At 36.4% G+C, this 19,572-nt stretch overlaps 2 protein-coding genes across 2 annotated transcripts; one reads left to right on the top strand and one right to left on the bottom strand.

Annotated features, from left to right (window-relative positions):
* The first annotated feature begins 669 nt into the window (after positions 1-669).
* LOC141436214 (CAAX prenyl protease 1 homolog) lies at positions 670-3,100 on the top strand. The gene is made up of 2 exons (XM_074099103.1): positions 670-915; positions 1,059-3,100. The coding sequence occupies exons 1-2, from the start codon at positions 802-804 to the stop codon at positions 2,295-2,297; spliced, it is 1,353 nt and encodes a 450-aa protein (XP_073955204.1). The 5' UTR covers positions 670-801; the 3' UTR covers positions 2,298-3,100.
* Positions 3,101-3,324: 224 nt separating this feature from the next.
* Positions 3,325-19,572, bottom strand: LOC141436213 (organic cation transporter protein-like). Its single transcript, XM_074099102.1, has 8 exons — positions 19,330-19,572; positions 18,260-18,498; positions 16,321-16,500; positions 15,357-15,587; positions 14,056-14,275; positions 13,797-13,968; positions 5,759-6,035; positions 3,325-4,485 (listed from the first exon to the last, which is right to left on the bottom strand). Exons 1-8 carry the CDS (start codon positions 19,427-19,429, stop codon positions 4,231-4,233), a joined length of 1,674 nt encoding a protein of 557 aa, XP_073955203.1. The 5' UTR covers positions 19,430-19,572; the 3' UTR covers positions 3,325-4,230.

Below are 19,572 nucleotides of genomic sequence, written 5' to 3'. Positions count from 1 at the left end.
GGCTTTCAGAGCCAACATCTGGCAAAGCCATTTGCATTTACCATTTTTTAATATGTCCCTTGTGTAGGAGTGTTCAAAGCCTCAAAAAAAAAAAGAGAAAAAAAAAGTGTCAGAGGGACCGCACGACACGAACTTCGAGTTTCTAGTTTCGTAGTACCCCTGCAGTCTCGAGACTACACAAGATTATGTACGATAAATAATAAAAAAAAAAAGAGTTTCAAAATTGTAATAAAAAATATTCATACGATTTTTCAGCTTGTTCCGAGATGCAGCGGGAAGTGGCTGGGTTATTTGTAGTGCTAATCGCGACTGCCCAAACGTACCTACCTTAGGTTTTAGTCTGCAGGACTACTACAAAACTCTAAGTTCGTGCGATCCCTCATTAGTATTTTAAGTGTCAGAGGGACCGCACGACACGATGCTGCTGTGGCTACTCGAACTCGAAGATATAACGTTGAACACAATTTGCTATTGGACCAACTCCGACCGAGCCATAGAGTATTATATTGTGAACACCGAGCGATAAGCGATCTGGGTGACACTCTTTCCCGGCCCGGATAATACCGAGTTGGAAATACCGACTCTGTTTTTTGTGATTTCGCCCATAGAAACTGACATGAGCTTCTATGGGCGAAAACACGAAAAACAGGGATGGTACTTCCATGTTGGTATTAACCGGGCCGGGAAAGACTGTCACCCAGCGATCTCTCTCATCTCATTCATTCCTATTATTCCTACTATCGATATGTGACAAATTAATATCAATCAATGATATAGATATTATTTAATTGTTCAAAGTTGATGCAACAACACACAGAGACAATCATGAATATCGACGAAGGAGCTATTGTTTTTCTAATTCTGTTATTTTCATGGGCAGAATATCTGTGGGAATTGTATTTATCTCTGCGGCAGGTACGTACTAGAGGTTAAAATTAAAATTGAATAATCCATCTCCTTATTTAGTTAATAGAAATCCATAATAAATAATAATATAATTGATACTTACTCCAGTGTAGCTGCAACATTTTTTTATAGTATTTGTGTTTACTTTGCAGTTGAAAATTTACAAGACCAATAACACTATCCCCGATGACTTGAAAGATATGTTAAATGAAGAATCATTCAAGAAAGCCCGTCTGTATGGCATTGACAAATCACAATTTAGAATAGTAAAAGAATTTTACAGTATAGTACTAACTTCTGTCATACTGTACAAACGCTGGATTGCTGTCGCCTGGGTTGATGCAGAAAGTATTTCTGAAACACTCAATGTATCGCCTCAGCGAGAAATATTTGTTAGTTGCGTCTTCATGACAATTGTGACACTATTTAACTTTGTTACCAATATGCCATTTAAAATTTATGGGACATTTGTACTTGAAGAGAAACATGGCTTCAATAAACAAACCGTAGGATTCTTTGTTAAAGACCAAATCAAATCATTGATACTTAGCCTCATTATTACGATTCCAATTGTCTCTATAGCAATTTACATTATTATGCTTGGTGGAAACATGTTTGTTGTCTGGCTGTGGTTGTTCACAACTGTGGCAACACTGATTCTCTTAATGCTGTATCCAACTGTAATTGCCCCTCTCTTTGACAAATTTGTACCACTCCCTGAAGGCTCACTTCGGACAGGTATAGAGAATCTAGCATCTAAACTCAGTTTCCCTTTGTCTCAAGTGTATATTGTAGAAGGATCTAAGAGATCTGCACACAGCAATGCTTACTTCAGTGGGCTTTTTGGTGCCAAACGAATTGTCTTATTTGACACATTACTAGAAAAGTATGATGAAGAGAAAAAGACTATGACTGGATGCAATGACAATGAAATATTAGGAGTTTTAGCTCATGAATTAGGACATTGGAGCTGCAGTCATATTTACAAGTCCATTGCCCTAACTGAAGTAAACTTATTGCTGTTGTTCTCTGCTTTTGGGTGGTTTTTTAAATACTCCTTGTTGTACACAGCTCTTGGATTTCCTCCTGGCCAAGAGCCTATCATTATTGGGTTAATTGTTGTGTTGCAAATGATACTGGCACCATACAACTCAATTTTGTCCTTCCTTGTGACAGCTTTGTCTAGAAAATTTGAGTTTGAGGCTGACAACTTTGCGGTGTCATTAAACTACCCCCAAGAACTCAGATCAGCGCTCATAAAGCTAGGAAAAGATAATTTGGACTACCCAATCTATGACAAGTTATATTCTGCATGGTATCATTCGCATCCATCATTACTTCATAGAATAGAGAATATTAGGACTCAAACGGCTAATACCAAGAAAGACTAATGAGAGTTTCTGTGACAGACTAATCAGTGCTAGTGCTAGTATTGTGAAGTCTGTTCAACAACTTTGACATTTATGCCACATTTCGGTTTGACTTATAATTAGTGATTAACATGCACTTTTCGTAGTAAAGGGTATGGTAAAAATAATAAGTTTATATAAAATATAAATATAATAAGTTTTGGTAAAATTTTCATTTTTAATACAAGTTTTTTTTGGCTGACTGTACTTTTTGTCGACAACTTGCATTGTCACCCAAACTACATTTGCATACCAAATATCAAGTCGATATTATTAACCGTAGAAGAGTTCTGTCCTGCGGAGACAATCCTGGCAGGATTACCAGGATGTCACTACCAGATTATTGTATTGTCACGCAATTTACATAAGTATGCCAAATTTGAAGTCAATCCGACTACTGGAAGTTGGTCAAATTTAACTTGCTAAGTTTGATTACAGACAGACAGACAACTGGACAGGTGAAACTAAATAAAAGCTTGTAAAAGTACATGTTGATAACAATCACTACTTATAATTGAATGAGACAGTCGCAAGCAAGTCGAATGGACCTCACACACAATACTAAATGGCACCTAGCAATATTCCACCTGTAAGAAAACCCTCATTAATTCCAATTTGCATTTTTATTAAGAAGAATAAATAAGTACAGTTTTGTATTAAAAATAGAATTTGTAATGCTAGTCCAGCTCATTAATTTTTACTCTGACCTTATGTTGACTGCTTTTATGCAACTTTTAAGTGTAATTAATTGCATACAAATTAAGGTAATAAAAAATCCACTTTTAGTACATGTTTTTGTAATCAAACCCTTAAAAATCCTTCAAATATCTGCTAGTGCTAAAATACAGTGTCCGGAATAATGATGTAAGAAGTTCAAAAGTATTACAAAGTTTCGAAATGTCTTAGTCAACTTTGAGATAAGTACTATTTTAATGGTTGTACACTTTCTTTTGCCTAACAACTTTTTGCCTATTTTCGGTTTGCCTAATTTAAAATAAACTAATATTACTTAACCTAATGGCTCGTTTTGTATACAACTTACTTTACTTAATTTTGTATCGCCTAATTTTAAATGACCTAATTTTCATGTCTGACTGACAATTATTTTTCGTCTAACATTATACGTCTAATATAAGTTCAGTTCTGGCGCTTCGCCGGCCGCTACCGCGGCGTGCTCACTACGCTCGCTCGGCTCCCGCGCTGTTGTGGTCGCAGTTCTAATCTTAGTAAAAACGTTAGGTATTCGGCTAATGATTAGTTAAAATAAGAATCGACAAAGTGAGTTTTAAATAAAATAATATTCGGCCAGACATGTTATGAAAATGATCATATTTAGGAAAAACTAAAATCGATAGATAATAATTATGAATAGTGAAATTATACAAATTGACTTTAGTAGACAAACAATTTACTATAGTAAAAATTGTTAGACAAACTGAAATTAGGCAAAAAAAAATTAGACTAATCAAGGGATTAGGGAATACCTTTTTTAATAATACACCAAAAAATAAATGAGCCGGCCGGTAGTAAAATAGTGTGTAGACAAAAAAAAACATTCATTTGACTATGAAATTTAGAGTTGAAACTCTTTATCGAAAATACAAACTGAAACATAGATGCACAGAAAAACCAGAAAAAGAGACCAGCGCTAGATGGAGTTTGTATTTTCGATATGAATTTTACGGGGTGACCGTAAAAGTAACAAAATTTGGAGTTTAAATAATAAATACAAAAAGACTCCAAAAACCAATCTTAATTGAAACTCTTTGTCATACTTACTCTAGTGTATCACCTAAAGTTTCTAAATCGCAATTCTGGACATACTGTATAATTTTTCATAGCTGTTTTAGTTTTTACAGCAGCACAAGCAAAAGGCTAGTGAAGTATGAATTTAATTAGTCAACCTGGTAAAATTTTATGCCTGTTCAATTGTATCAGGTAGTGGCCGGTTCATGGTTTCAGGAAGATGTACTAGCAACAGGATCTGAGCGAAGGTTGTGCATGCGAGAATGTATATTGGCAGATCAGTGACTACGTCGTTTAGACTCACGAGTACCGGTGCCACCATAGAACCGAGGCGACCAAAAGTTGAAACTGCGGTCACTCCTATATTTCTTTCTACTGTAGGGAATAATTCGCCGGAAAACAAGTAAAGCGTCGGTACTGAACCCTAAAAAGAAAGTTAAAATTTTAGAAGAACACTGACAAATGATTCAGACAGTTCATGAGGCATTTTCACTAAATAAAAATGCAAGTATATAGGTAGGTACCAAGGGTTCCCTTTATCTTGCATAATATCGATTCTCTGAATTACACTTCGCATAACAGGTATCTCATATTTTTTTTTAGCCGAATGATACTTTTGCATAATGATCAGTTCGAATAATAGTAATTTCTCAGAATATTACATAGCAGAACACTCATATCGCCGAATATACATTTGCAGAATTTAAATAGCAGATCATTAATGTCGCCGATTCTTATATGGCATAATGGCATAGCAAAATACTAGTTCGACTGTTATATTTACACGGAATTTTAAATAGGGCTGACTTTAACTTGGCGTAATGACATAGCTAAGGTATAAGGTACGTAGTATAGGTAAGGTGTAAGGTAGCATAGGTTAAGGTTAAAGTAAGGCCAGCAAAATAAGCGTGCTGTAAAACTCGGTACCAAGCGTTTTCCCAGAGATAAGACCAAGCTAGATCGATTTTTCATCCCCGAAATTACAATACCAATTTTACTTACCAAATTTCATCGAAATCGTTGGAGCCGTTTCCGCGATCCCCGAAATATATATATTTATATATAAACAAGAATTGCTCGTTTACAAATTATAAGATTGGGTCTTGTGTTGTGAACAAATGTATTTTGTTTCTTTATTTAGTTCTTTCTAACTATATCTTTCTAGGTTTAGCAAGTTTAATTAGATTAGGAAATTTAATACAGAACACATATACAGTAGTATGGTTTCATTTATTAGTTACATGCAAAATTGACAATGTAAAGAAGGATTATTCCTTGAAATAATTAGTTTTTATTATCCTTATGCAATAAATCAAGAGATATCATGAGATATGTCTTTCTGCGTAGCAACTATTCGAACATATAAATATTATTCTCATCGATATTATGTGATGTTAATATTCGGCTTTACAAAATTATGAGAAATGATAGTAAGTATGAGAAAAAATGTATGCTAAAAGTAATTCGGTGATATTATGATGATTCTGCTAAAGGTTGTTATGAGAAACGAAATTAGGTATGAGATTCGATTTTATGCAACATATTAGTAAACCAGGTACCAATAGTACCGTACCATTTACTTATTCGAAAAAGAGAATTGGGGTTTTGGAAAAAGTAAATTGTAAACTTTTGGGCCATGTCATCTGTGGTTTTTAAAGGGTAACTAGTTACCTACTGAAAAATATTAATCAACTTACTGCCATACCCCCAAATCCAATGCCAGCAAAAATAAGTTTTGGCCAGTCATTTGGATATTTGTCCCTTGGTATCACCAGTATACAAATAAAACACAGGGCTGTAGCTAATTCAAAAATTGCCAATGTAGCCTTTCGTCCTCTCCTCATTATGACAAAGCCACAAATGATCGCCCCAGGTAACGAAATAAGGCCGGTTAGAGTGACTGTGTAAAAAATATTATCACCTATTGAACTAAGATATTGGGAGAAAGTGTAAAACGCTAATCCAGTACAGAACCTGTAATAAATAACAAACAAACAGTTACAAATATTTGTGAATACAAGCTTATTTTTGCTGACAGTAACTTTATTGTGTATGTCTGATTATGAGCGTGTGTTACAACACTTAGATGATTTGGAATCGTTGCACGAGTAAAGTCACCTACAGTAATATCTGCTACAGCGAAGTGTGCAAAAAATATCTGACAAGTCCTACCGGCTCTAGAAATAGAGCCGTAGTCGTATCTGATATTTAGGCACGCTTTGTTGTGTCAGACATTGGTGCTGTTGAATGTACCGATATGAGATAGGTGGGAATACCCAAATACTCCGAAATATTTTATTCCGAATTAGCTAATTTCGATTTTCAAAACTCCGATTTTCACAATTCCTAAGACATATAATTCCGATTACTTAAAAACACGAAATTTTTTTTTTTTTTTAATTTCAAAATATCGATTTTTTAATATACGATTTTTAAAACTCCGAAGATTGAAAAGCACGAAATGTTATTGGCCCGAAATACAGTATTCCGATTATCAATTTTCCGAAATGACATAGCTAATTCGGAAATATGACATTCGGCTAAATAAACTTCGTGGTTTTAAAAATCGGAATCTTGATTTCGAATCTCGAATTAATATTAATCATTTATTGAATCAGGCGTTACTTTGCGGAGGTCCATATCAATGAACTAAAATAATTTCCTTGCTCACCCGCGACCTTACGATAGCTAAAAAATCAAAAATCATTCAAATCATTCAAATCATTCTTTATCGGACTCCGATTCGTATGAAGTGTTACATTATTGTGGCAAGGGGTTTCGTCTCGATGTTTTAGAATGCATGGAGATAATTAGATACAACAGTATGGGGTCTATTATTAATGAGCAGGTAAATTTAGTTTCATCTCCCTTGCTACGGCTTGGATCTAATTTCAGCAATGGTAGTTAATAAAACATGCCTTGACAGTAAATAAATAAAAAATCAAGGTAGTTTTGAAGGACGGTTAAAAAAAATTATTAATAATTTGTGGGTAGTTTTGTTTTGTTTCATAAAACGTATGTGGGTACTTGGGGAGTTACAGTGACAAGTTAAAACGGTGGTTGTGGTTCGTTAGTCTAACAACTGGTAGCATGGTGTACTATGGCCTGCAAAAGTCGATGGACAATTCCAAAACATAATCGTCTGACGCGAGAAACGGCGCCATCTATGTGTTTGAAGTGTATTAGCGGTATTTACTTATTTACTAACTTAGCTAGTTTATTGAGATCTCACTAGATGGCGCTGGCGCTGACCTTAAAAAAAAATTTTATATTCATGTTAGAAATTTGGTATTTCGCTGCCGTAGTAACTAAATTATGTTCATGCCTGGGTGGAACACCGTGGGATGATACCGCGAAGCGCGTAACGACATTTTCTGTCTCTTTCGTACTTGTCGTAAGAGAAGGAGAATATTATTATTCGCATTACTATCGTTTCTTGTCCTTCAAAAATTCCAACGATAAATTCTTTGGTGTGTGTGAAGTTCCCAATCCGCACTGGGCCCGCGTGGGAACTACGGCCCAAGCCCTCTTATTCTGAGAGGAGGCCTGTGACCAGCAGTGGGACGTGTATCTATAGGCTGGGATGCTGATGATAATGAAATTCTTTATTTACGAAGACCCATGTTGCGAATTAGTGTCAACTTTAGTAATCTCCAAATCTAACAGTAAATTTACAAAAACACAAACTCAATATTATCGCCTGGTGGGATTTGAACTTGTGACATACGAACGAAGAACGAAGTTCACAACCACTTGACCATATTACTGTTATCGTAAGCGATGAAAATCGGATCTATATCGGGTCGCCTTAAAATTAATCGGTAAGTCATGCGTGTTTAACGAAACTTAAAGAGGGTAGACTGAGATCTTCAAAATACCAGGCTAAGTTTTTATAACAAAGATTTTGCTACTTGTTCAGCTGCTTGCAACATCGTTTGATCGTCTCTTTCAAGTTGAATCTGCTTATTATCGTAATTATTCTTTAAAATGAGTTCTCATCGCAATATTGAAATGGTTAAACGGTGTGAAATTATTAATTTATATGAAGAAGGAAAAAATGTCGGAAATTTCTAGAGAAATTGGAGTTAATGTGAGTTTTTTATTATTTACGTTCATCCTACCAACTTCTTCTTTAAAATGATATCTATGTTATATTATTTTATGTTTATTTATATTGTTACAGATAAAAACAGTTCTATTATGGGTACGACGATATCAAGACGAAGGATCTTTGCTGCATCGTCAAGGATCGGGTAGACCACGACTCATAGATGCGCCGCAGCGCCAGCTATGATGTGGCCCACTGTTAGAGTTGTCTATCCAGAAGAACAAGTGCCGTGCATAACGTTCGTGCAAGATAACTGCCCAATACACCGGTCGCGTTTTATGCAAGACTGGTTTGATCAACACAAAAATAATATTAAAGTCGTTCCTTGGCCTGCCAGATCACCGGATTTAAATCCCATTGACAAATTATGAGGTGTTATAACCATGTCCAAAGTTGGGATAACAAAAATAAGCGAACTCCGGAAACGTTAGAAGCCCACTGTGTAATAATAAGGGACAGTATTCTCGGCTCTAATATGTGTGAAAATCTAGTTGCATCGATGCGATTTTTTTTGCAAGCAGTTATCGACAATCATGTTGGTTACACCAGTTATTAAAATAAAATTGATTGTTACGTGTAGACCGGGTTATATACTCAAACAATTATGTTATAATAAAATATATAAGGTGCGGATATTTTCAGGGTATGTAATTAATAACCTAAGAATTAATTATACCACAGATTATACACATAAATTATTCAAGTATTGTGTGGTAATATTTTTTTGCTTCATACAAAAATACCATTCCGTCCAAAAATAATCATCCTCGCATTAACATTAACTGTAATTTTTTTATTTAATTTAATTAAAACCAATTAACGACGATGCAAATAATCGATCCTCAAAATATCCGCATCTGATTTTCTAGCACACTGTATTATATAAACCAAAATATTTATCTTTATTTGTGATCCTGTAGGTATCACTTTGTTATGAAAAGTAATTATTTTATTATTATGAACAAAACATTTAATTATACCTTGATAGTTTTGTTTACTTATGTGAGATAAGTATGAAAGTTCAATATATGACTGTAATCTTATTATAACTGTCAGTAACACATTACACACTACAGTGGATCTACGCCATCAATTATTGATAAGTAAATGTTTAAAACTGGAAAACTTCAATCATTATAATTTATAACGCGTACGAGTCTTATGATAACCCGGTCTCAGGTATAATTTACTTTCAAATACTATTTTTTATTGGGGTTCAGCTTCAATCCTCTTTCCAGAATCGGAAATGAATACTTAAGCTAATAATACCTCAATAAAATGTTAAAATACAACTTTTGGTCAGGTGATAATTAAATAACTGAAAACCTCACACGACACCCAGAAAATATTTTTTCATTTTATTTTAAATTTCTAACTTTACGGTCGTAATTTTTAATTCCAGATTTAGAAGAAAGCCAAACTGACGCAAAACGGCCAGTATTAAATTATCTAAAGGGTATGAAACATCCCTCAAACATTTAATTGGCGTATGCATTCGTAATATTTAGACGGCATAATAAAAAAAGGATTTAAAAACTCAAACACTACCTGATTTAAAACATAGTGTAATCGATTCTACTTTGGATTCTGAGCAAACTTCTTTCTGGTTTTCAGTTATTTAATGAATATTATATAGTATAGCATTAATAATTGCGTCAATATTTAATGAATAGAAATATTGTTTTAGGAATTAAATTTTTATGTTTCAAACTTCAAAACGTGTATTATTTCTGTTGCAACGTTATCCTTTTTTCAGAGTATTTTTTTAATTTCCATTTCAGTTATCTACAAAATTTAAATAGGAAGTTATAAATAAAAAATAAGAACAAAAAAACAATTCTGATATGTAGGATACGAACTCATGATCATTTACGATTTTATCTAAGCAGCCGATCAACTCAGCTATCGGCACATTGCTGTTACGGGGATAAAATATCGATCATATCATAATAACTGTTTAACAGCGCCATCTAGTTCATTTCTTGTGAACACCTAACAAAATCGCCAACTCTCGTGTTCAAACGATTATAGAACGTAAGGTGTCCATCCACTTATGCAGGCCAGTGTACGGTTGTGTCACTCTGAAGATGAGCTCTGTTTGAGTTCGAAACGCGTCAGTGTAGTGTGGTGGTGGTGATAGATGGGTTTGTGTGATTTGTGTGTGTTCTTACAGTGTGGAGGTGGAGGAACTGCATGAACACGCATATTTTGCATAAGCTTAGCTATCGTAAGGTCGCGGGTGAGCAAGGAAATTATTTTAGTTCATTAATATTAATCAATTTTGATAAATTAACCTGCATACTTAGGTTAGGTTAGGTTAGAATTGCGACGGCGCGAAGCGCCCCAATTCCGCGGAATAGGAGCTCAGCCAATAACAGTAAATACTGTTTTGGGCCTATCTAACCTACATAACATAAGTAGTAGACTTATTAAAGTCGGGATTTATTATTGATCGGTGTAATGATATTCGGAATTTTGAAAATCGGTATTTTAGTACTCGGAATTCGTATTTTTGACATTTCGGACTATTATTGAGTCGGACTTCTTATTGTTCGGTTTATTAAAATTCGGAATTTTGAAAATCGTAATTTTAAACATTAGGTAGGTATTTTTAATTTTCGGTATTATAAAAATCGGTATTTTGAAGTTCGTGATTCCGACTTTCGTTTTTCGTATTTATGTAGTGTACCCGAGATAGGTCGCTACGGTCAAAGACTTTTTCATCACACTTGCTCGTAAACGGTGTCGTAACATGCAGGCTAGCTTGGTTGCAATGCAACCCCCCAAATAAAACCCTCGACCTTAATGTGCTTTTCATGAAACCCGTGGTCGGTAAATGAGTCATTGCCCTATAGGTCTATGCATTACCCGTACTAATTTTCTTGTCATGAAGCTTAAGGTCGTTAAATGAGTTTTCTTCCAACTATGCTTTAATTTCATCATAACCGCACTAAATATCCAGCACAAAGCGGGACTTTTCTGCTCTAGAGCAGTAAAAATGTATGAAAATCCTGTATTGCTTTGTTGTAGAGTTTTTTTAATGGCACGACCAAAGAGGTATCACAAGTATTTTTGTTATAAAATTAGCCTGCATAGTGTAAAAAAACCTAGTGTTAGGTTGGTCAACCTGACGGTCTTGTGAAATTTGACAGATTGCGTACAAAAAACTGTTGCTACCAACCCTACCAAAAATAGCTTAAGTAGCCGTACATTTAAAATAAAACTTTGTGTTTGGTTGGCCAACCTGGCACCCATCCGAAATTTGACAAATCGCGGGTAAAAATATCTGCTTTATATTATACTCTGCCAAAAAAAGCAAGAAATTAAAAAAAAAAATAGGCGGGAACCTTGCGAATTTTCCGTGGATATTTTTTGAGAGTGCGAATGAAAACTTACAAAAATGGAATCATCGAGTGCTAGTGACATTTCTTTCCTATTAATTGTTAAGCATGAGTTTTTTTTCGTCTACTATTCTAGTTATAGTTGAAAGAAAAGTAATTTATATTGCTCTCGTGGTTTCTAAAGCCCTCGCTAACGCTCGGGCTCCAAATCGGCACTCAGTGCAGTAATAAATAACTTTCTGCTTGGTGCAACAATCTACTATTGTTACTGCATGGCGTCCTGCTGCTCCGGGCTCCGGTACATGCTGCGGAAGTGGTGCGGCGGGGGGCTGGCGCGGCCAAGAGCGCAGACAACGGTATCGGCAATTTTGAAAAAATATTAGTTTTTCTTTTACAAATATACAGTTTACTCGCAAATGTGATGAAAAACATTGCGTCGCACGGGCGGTACGACTTCGGACTTCTAATAGACTCGTTCGTAATTTTCTTTTCTTTTTTTTTATTCGACTGGATGGCAAACGAACACCCGATGATACCCGATGGTAAGAGATCTCCACCGCATTAATTCCTTATTTACCGCCCTTAAGACACAATGTACTATAATTCATGAGCCGGGTCTCCTTCGTAATCTATAATATCGTTTGTCCTAAACTCAAATGCCATAACACTTTTGACATATCATACTTTTGCCATAATGATCATTGGCCATAATGATCTTATGTCCTGATAATCATAAGTCATAATATCTAATTCTCTAAATCCCTAATATGTTTTGTACTAGGTAATATAGTAAGACAAAACTTACGAGTACCGTAAAACGAGGCTACTTTGCCCCCCCCACTGGGTAACTATGCTCCAGTTCTGTATTTTGTTTAAATGTCTTGCAGGTCGAAGTCCCGGTACCAGATACACTTCCCAATAAAGTGGCAACACTGAACTTCAATTTTTGCTCCGATATTTTCTTGTCTATTCTGTCAGACGCCGTACAGTGATAAGACAGAGTGCAATGATAATGATGCGGAATTTGAATTTGAATTTGAAAATTAAATTCAGTAGCATAGTTACCCAAACGCCTGGTAACATTGCTCCTAAATTAAAGTCCTAATATATATATTAAAACAACATTATGACGTAGTTTAAGCAAGCCAGCATGATAATAGGGGTGATCTACTTTACATAAATACATATATGAACATACGGCAGCATAATAATATTTTTTTAAATAAAACAAAGATTACGAAACTTGGAGCAAAAATTGGTGCAAAGTAGCCTCGTTTTGCGGTAATTATATTAAAATCCATAATATTAAACGCCATAACAGAGCACTTGTTGGCAAACAGCAACTTGCGAGCCAGAAAAGTAGATTAGGTTAGAACTGAGACCCCAACAGTGACGAACCGGTACCAGAAAATTAAGTTAGGTTAGGTTAGAACTGCGACTCCTACAGAAACGAACTGCAGCCAGAAAAGTAGGTTAGGTTAGGTTAGAACTGCGACTGCGACCCCTTGTACATATAAGCCATGTAAGTAGCTCACTAGTATGACCTATTGCCTCTCAAACAGAGGGTCGTGGGTTCGAATACCCGGGCTTGCACCTCTTTACGGTGAGAGAAAACATCGTAAGCAAACCTCACACTTGCGAAAAAATTCAACGGTGTGCATGAAGTTCCCAAACCAGTTTAGTACAAAAGTGATTATGTCAATCAATATAAGGACATTTGACTATTAGGACATATGATAATTAGTACTTACGAAATTAGTGCTTACGTAATTGGTTGTCTGGAAGAGATCGCTTTTAAGCGATAAGACCGCCTATTGTCTACCGTGAATCTAAGTGTTTATATTATAAGTTTTTTTACTGCTTTATGGTGTGCAATAAAGAATATTTGTTGTTGTTGTTGTTGTAGTGCAAATAAGCATTAGGGTATTCAATATTAGGACAAAATATTATGGCATTTACATTATGGCAAAAGATCATTATGACGAAAGTTGTAAAGGATTTTAAAATTAGGACAAAGGATATTATGGATTCCAATATAGACTCACGAGCCACCATGGAACCTTTTCAAAGGAAAAGTCATTACGATTTTCCTTGCTAATTAACGCGATGTCACTGTGCCGTTTTCTGTGAAATGGTTCCATGGTGGCACATGAATTAAAGTCCATGACCGTACCTGTTTTTGTAAGTCTTGAAATGAATATAGGTACGAAGTTAAAGTTAGGTAGTAAAAAGCTTGTAATAACAGCGTAATGTGTAAGTTGCAAGGGCATTTTTAACCACACACACCAGTTAATTGATAGCAATATAGCTCGCGATCTCATTTTCTTTATTCTCATGAATGTAATAAGTCCCGTTTTGGCGTCCTTGTTTGGTTTTCCTTTAGCATTATCTAATAGAATCCTAACTTCTTTCCTATTAAATTCTCTTTTATTTAGCCTTGCCGCTTTTTTTAGTACCTCTGGAAAGATAACATCACATTAATTAAATACTTAACCACGTAAATAAATTTAAATTATGCTTAACGGTATTCAAATGTTCACGTTACTATATGCGCGGTCTGTGTCTCCAGTTGCCAACAACCACCTTGGCGATTCAGACAGACAAAACCAGTATAATATGAAGGATGCTGAGAAGCAGGATAGCGCGAATTCAAGCTTCCTCCAATCTCTGAGCCAATATGCTAGCCCAGCCATCACGGGGTTGGCGAGTGAAAATGGTAGTTGGTAGAGCACAGGTATTATTGTGCGCCATTTACCACTTACCACCTGCAAGCCACAAATCAGTTTTAACAGAACAAATCTACAGTCTGCCTATGAACGTAAGTGTCATTCATTATTAAATTATATTCATCATCATCAGCTGGAAAACATCTACTGCTGAACATAGTCCTCCACTTAGAACGCCACAATGAACAACTCGCCATTTGTTTTCACCGGTTGAACTCAACTCTTCACATGTCGATGTCGATTATTTATATTATACATGCAATAATAGCGGTTGCGAAGAATTCGTTTATCGCTATCCTGCAGGAAATGCAGGAACCATGCAATTAAAGAATGTGTTAATCCCAATCCCAAATCCGTCGAGCCGTTAGGCCGGGACGCAATGAGGCTGGAAATACACATGCTTGTAGCTCTCATATTTTCATGAAAATAGCTTGCACGCTTTTGTCATGTTTGTATGACACAAGCACAAACTACTTATACGGAGAACTAACGACACAAGCGATATGATTAACGTACGCACGCCTGCAGCTAGTATGAAAATGTGCGAGCTGCTGCTACTGGCATGTTTATCTACCTGTTTCCAACCTTACGAGCATTGCGTGATGAGTAATAAACATCCAAACATTTTCACAAACTTTCTCATTAATATAAATAAGAAAAACACCCTAATAGCTAAAAAAAATTTACCTATGCCGTCATAGGGTACCTGCCCAGTCTCTTGGTGCGGGGAGGTTTCAAGTTTTCCATGAACTTCATTAAAGTGCGTATACCTACTCATTTCATTTCCACACACACACAAACATCACGCCTGTATTCCCAAATGGGGTAGGCAGAGCACACGAAACGTTACCGCTTCGGAGCCACTTTTAGCAATTTTAGGTTTTAAGTTTGACAAAAACGGTACAATAGTGACAGGTTGCTAGCCTATCGCCTACGGTATACCTTAACCTATATCCTCAGTCGCCTCTTGCGACATCCACGGAATAAATGGAGAGGTGTAATTCTAACCCGACACCACACGGCAATTTCATTTCCTGTTGTTACTAATAGATATCTGGTCGTACCGATACGGCTATCTTATCCTGAGGACTGGTAAAATAGCTTCAATTCAAAAACTTACCTCCATGATTAACACAAATGATATAATCCCCGTTCCTCCAGATCCTAATGCTAATAAGAACGAACCGGCTATAAATTGACAGTAACATGTCGTGTAACACACGCCGAAGCTGGCGAAGGCTTGTAAACATATTGCAAACATTAATGGAGTTTTCCTGCCGAACTTATCAGCGATAACTCCGAACAAAAGGCCTCCCGTCAGAATGCCGCACATGTTTATTACCTGAGTAAACTGGAACAAAGAGGGCTAAGCTCACTATCCTCTGTTCAATTCCTGATAAGAGTATAATCTAAGTCATGAAATCTATAGCATAAGTGATAGAGATAGATACACTATATTATATTATGTACCATCTCTATTTATTTTACAGGAATTAACAGAGACAGTAGGTATCATAGATGGCTTTGTACTTGATATCGGAAACTTTTCAGAGAATGGTGAAACAGACCCTAAGGCTTCTCGCGCACTAGACGGCCACGACCACGACCAGCGGCCACAACTACTCGTACCAGGTTTACTAAAGAAGCGGCTTTCATGTGGTTTCTTTAGTAACTAAAGTTTAGTTAATCTGGTCGCTGCGGCGCTGCGGCCATTGGTCGTGGTCGTGGCCGTCTAGTGCGCGAGGTGCCTTAGTGTTATAAAAGTTAGCTACCTAGTACCTATGGCAATAATGGGCGGGCCACATCGCTCGAAGAACAGATAACTTAGGGGAGAAAAGTCCTCGAGTGGCGACCACGAACCGGAAGACAAAGCGTTGGCAGACCTCCCACCAGGTGGACTGATGACATCGTGACAGTTGCGGGAAACCTGTTCTTGTAAGTAGATAACGAACGCCACTATGCTCTAAGAATGGTCTCCGGCTCTAGCCCTTGATCAAGGTAGAGCGAGATTGATTAATACGCTTTGTCTTCCGGTTCGTGGTCGCATAAATAAGGATAATAATTATAGATGTTAGACTACTTACACTGACCAACCAGTGTCTTGAACAGACTAAATCAAAATCCGAGACAATAGTCCGTTTGAATACAGCCGTATCATACTCAAACTCGGGACACTCTATAAGCGGTATGTAAGCCCTTTCCATCGCTGGCGCCATAGCTAGGATCTCCGGGTCAAAGATCAAACACGGGTGTTCTTCTATTCTCTGATAAATTAGACACTAATTTAAACAATAGTAAAAAACATGAACTATTATAAGTATTTAATTTATAACGCGTTAGCTACATTACTACATTAGCGCTCTGAATAGATAGGGTTATTGTGATTTCTACAGATAGCCATAATACCTAATTATAACCTATAGGTACTTATACGCGCGTAACTACCTACTTCCTTTTACGTACCTATTTCCTTACTTATATTATAGATGCGAAAGTACCTAACTCGAATTTGTATGTCTGTCTGTTATTCCTCTTCATATTTTTTCCCCGTAAAATTGTGTAGTTCCCACGCGATAATGATAACGAATTCCTGGCAGACGAAGTCACGGGCAATACTAGTATGGATTGGTTCACTAATATGTTGCATAAAATCAAATCTCATATTTTCGTTTCTCATAACAACCTTGAGCAGAATCATCATATCATCGGATTACTTTTCGCATATATTTCTTCTCATACTATCATTTCTCATAATTTTGTAAAGCAGAATATTAACATGATCACATCACATAATATCGATGAGAATAATAATGTTCAAATATAGTTGCTACGCAGAAAGACATATCTCATAATTCATAATATTACTTAGCATAAGGATAATGTACAGCAGAATAAAATTTTACTAAACATTCCTTGCAATTAAATTACGGTTTTATTTAGGCAGCAGGCATAATAATGCTGAAGCGTTAAAAACACCCCAGCGTTGTTTTAATTGTAGTTGTATATTAACCTAACCTAACCTTTATTGGCAGCAGTAAGATTCTGGCGCTTCGCCGGCCGCTGCCGCGGCACGCTCGCTTAGCTCGCTCGGCTCGCGCGCTGTTGTAATCGCAGTTCTAACCTAAACCAACCTGCTATGTAGCTGCTGTTCTGTTCTGGCGCTTTGCCTGCTGCTGTTACAGCATCATTACTTTGCTAGCCTTAATTTATTTTTCACCCCACTACTTCGAAAAAGCTTTCTTTATAATTCGAAATCTGCGTCAAAATCGGCGATACTATTGTTCTGCTATTATTCTGCAGAAGTATATTCGGCGATAACAGTGTTCTGCCGTTTAATATTCTGAGAAATGACTATTATTCGAATTGATAATAATTATGCAAAGTAATGACTATGCAAAAGTATCATTCGGCTAAAAAAAATTATGTGATACCATGGTATCACATAATTAAAGTGTGCAGTAAGTACCTATGCAGTTATTAATTTGTCGGAAACTGCTGTAACGATTTGTATGAAATAATTATTGTGCTTCAGTTGTCAACATTCAACAAAGTTTTGCTTTCAAAGTTGATAATTATGAAAATAGGTTTTATCGCAAAAAAATGACTTTCCTAACAAATCTCCACAGCATACCTACTACCTACTTGAAACGGTGACCTTAGTTTAAGTTTTCGGTTACAAAATACGTCTCGATCGCGTTTGCGTTAAAATCTCAATTTGTATGGAAACACGAACATCGCAAACGTTCCGCTAGAGGCGGATTGAGATTTTAACGCGAACGCGATCGAGAATTATTTTGTAACCGAAACTTATATTAAGGGCACGGAACATATCGAGCGGAGGCGGAGCCCGATCACCCAGGCAGCTTAAAGTGTCCAATAATATGAAATAAGCATCATTTCTACGTGTCAACAGACAATCTCTTTTGTATGAGTAGTTATTTTCATTTCATTGAATAATGAGCTCTGAATTAATTGAATAGGTGCCTACGTCGCCTGCTTAAATAAAAAAGCAAATTTACTAACCGGTGCGCACATTTCGCGCCATTCTTTGACGGAAAAGCTGCCAAACGCAGCGGGCTTCACGCACCAAAACTCTTGAGGCGGAGCCAGGAACAGAATGTTCAGTTGGTACCATCCAATCGGGAACTTTAGTAGTGCCATCATAATACTTAATCGTAGCTGCCATCTGCCAAAATCGCCGATAACTCTCGCAACTATATCATTCGCCGCTTTATTTTTCTTAGGAGGCTCAAGTATTGATTCTGTTACACGAAATAGTTCATCAAGTTGACTTCTTAGAGCCTTTATTAGGTATATCTCACTGGCGATTTGTGGGCAAGTTTAAAGCGATTTAGCTGCGAGCGCGCAACGATATCGCTGTGAGCGCGCAGCAAGTTAGCTTGCGTATGTATAGCGCCGAAGAGGCCCAATTTATTATGTACGTGAGTAAGACGTGAGTGTATGTAATTTATACCTACGCAATAATTTGCAACGCGCTTGCACCGATATCGTTGAGCGCTCGTAGGGAAATCGTTGCACGCTCGCGCCGTTATCGTTGCGCACTCCCTTTGCTACCTATCAAATCCCCCACAAATCGCCAGTGCGATAAAGCTCTCATCTTTATTTAACCCTTAATAAGGTAGTCAGAAATTCAAGTCCTTATTAATTAAACGATGTAAAAAACTATATATAGATAGACGTGGGAAAACTAAAACTATAATATAAACTAAACTAATATCAGCTTTAATATCACAAAGTAAAAATGACGAAGTAAAAGGTAAAAGGTAGAGGCGATTTAGCGACCACTAGCTTGCATTGAGTTGGAAACTGAACCATACTAATTTCATGATACGTCACAATTTCCATTGTAATTAGGTATTGAAAATACGACTAGCTTTAAAAATATTCTTTATCAGGTAGTATGTATTTGAAAGCTGCTTTTGATTCTGTGGTAGTGTGCTCCAATAAATGGGCCTTTGAGGGTAAATATATTTGTTACTAAGGTTACATATATACGGCTGGTCAGAGATTGATCGGTGTATTCAGGCGTTTTATTTGAAAATACGGAGCAAAAACACAAATGCTGTAAATACCTGCTGCAGAAACATATCCATGGCCATTGTCTATTAATTTTGTTTTTTCCATTGGTTTGATTATCCGCGATGGAATTCTAGATACGTTGTAGATGTGCATCGTAAATGTATTAAACTTTACGTATTCGGCTATATTAGAAACTAATAATTCTAAAGTGTACCTAATCTTCTTATGCTCCCAATATTTTTCTCTGTCTAGTCACTCTTTGGTCTAGTCCAAGTCTAGTTATTTACATATTAATT

The sequence above is a fragment of the Choristoneura fumiferana genome, chromosome 16 (genome assembly GCF_025370935.1).
Source record: "Choristoneura fumiferana chromosome 16, NRCan_CFum_1, whole genome shotgun sequence".
NCBI classification, from domain to species: domain Eukaryota; kingdom Metazoa; phylum Arthropoda; class Insecta; order Lepidoptera; family Tortricidae; genus Choristoneura; species Choristoneura fumiferana.
This window is presented reverse-complemented; position numbering and strand designations above follow the sequence as displayed.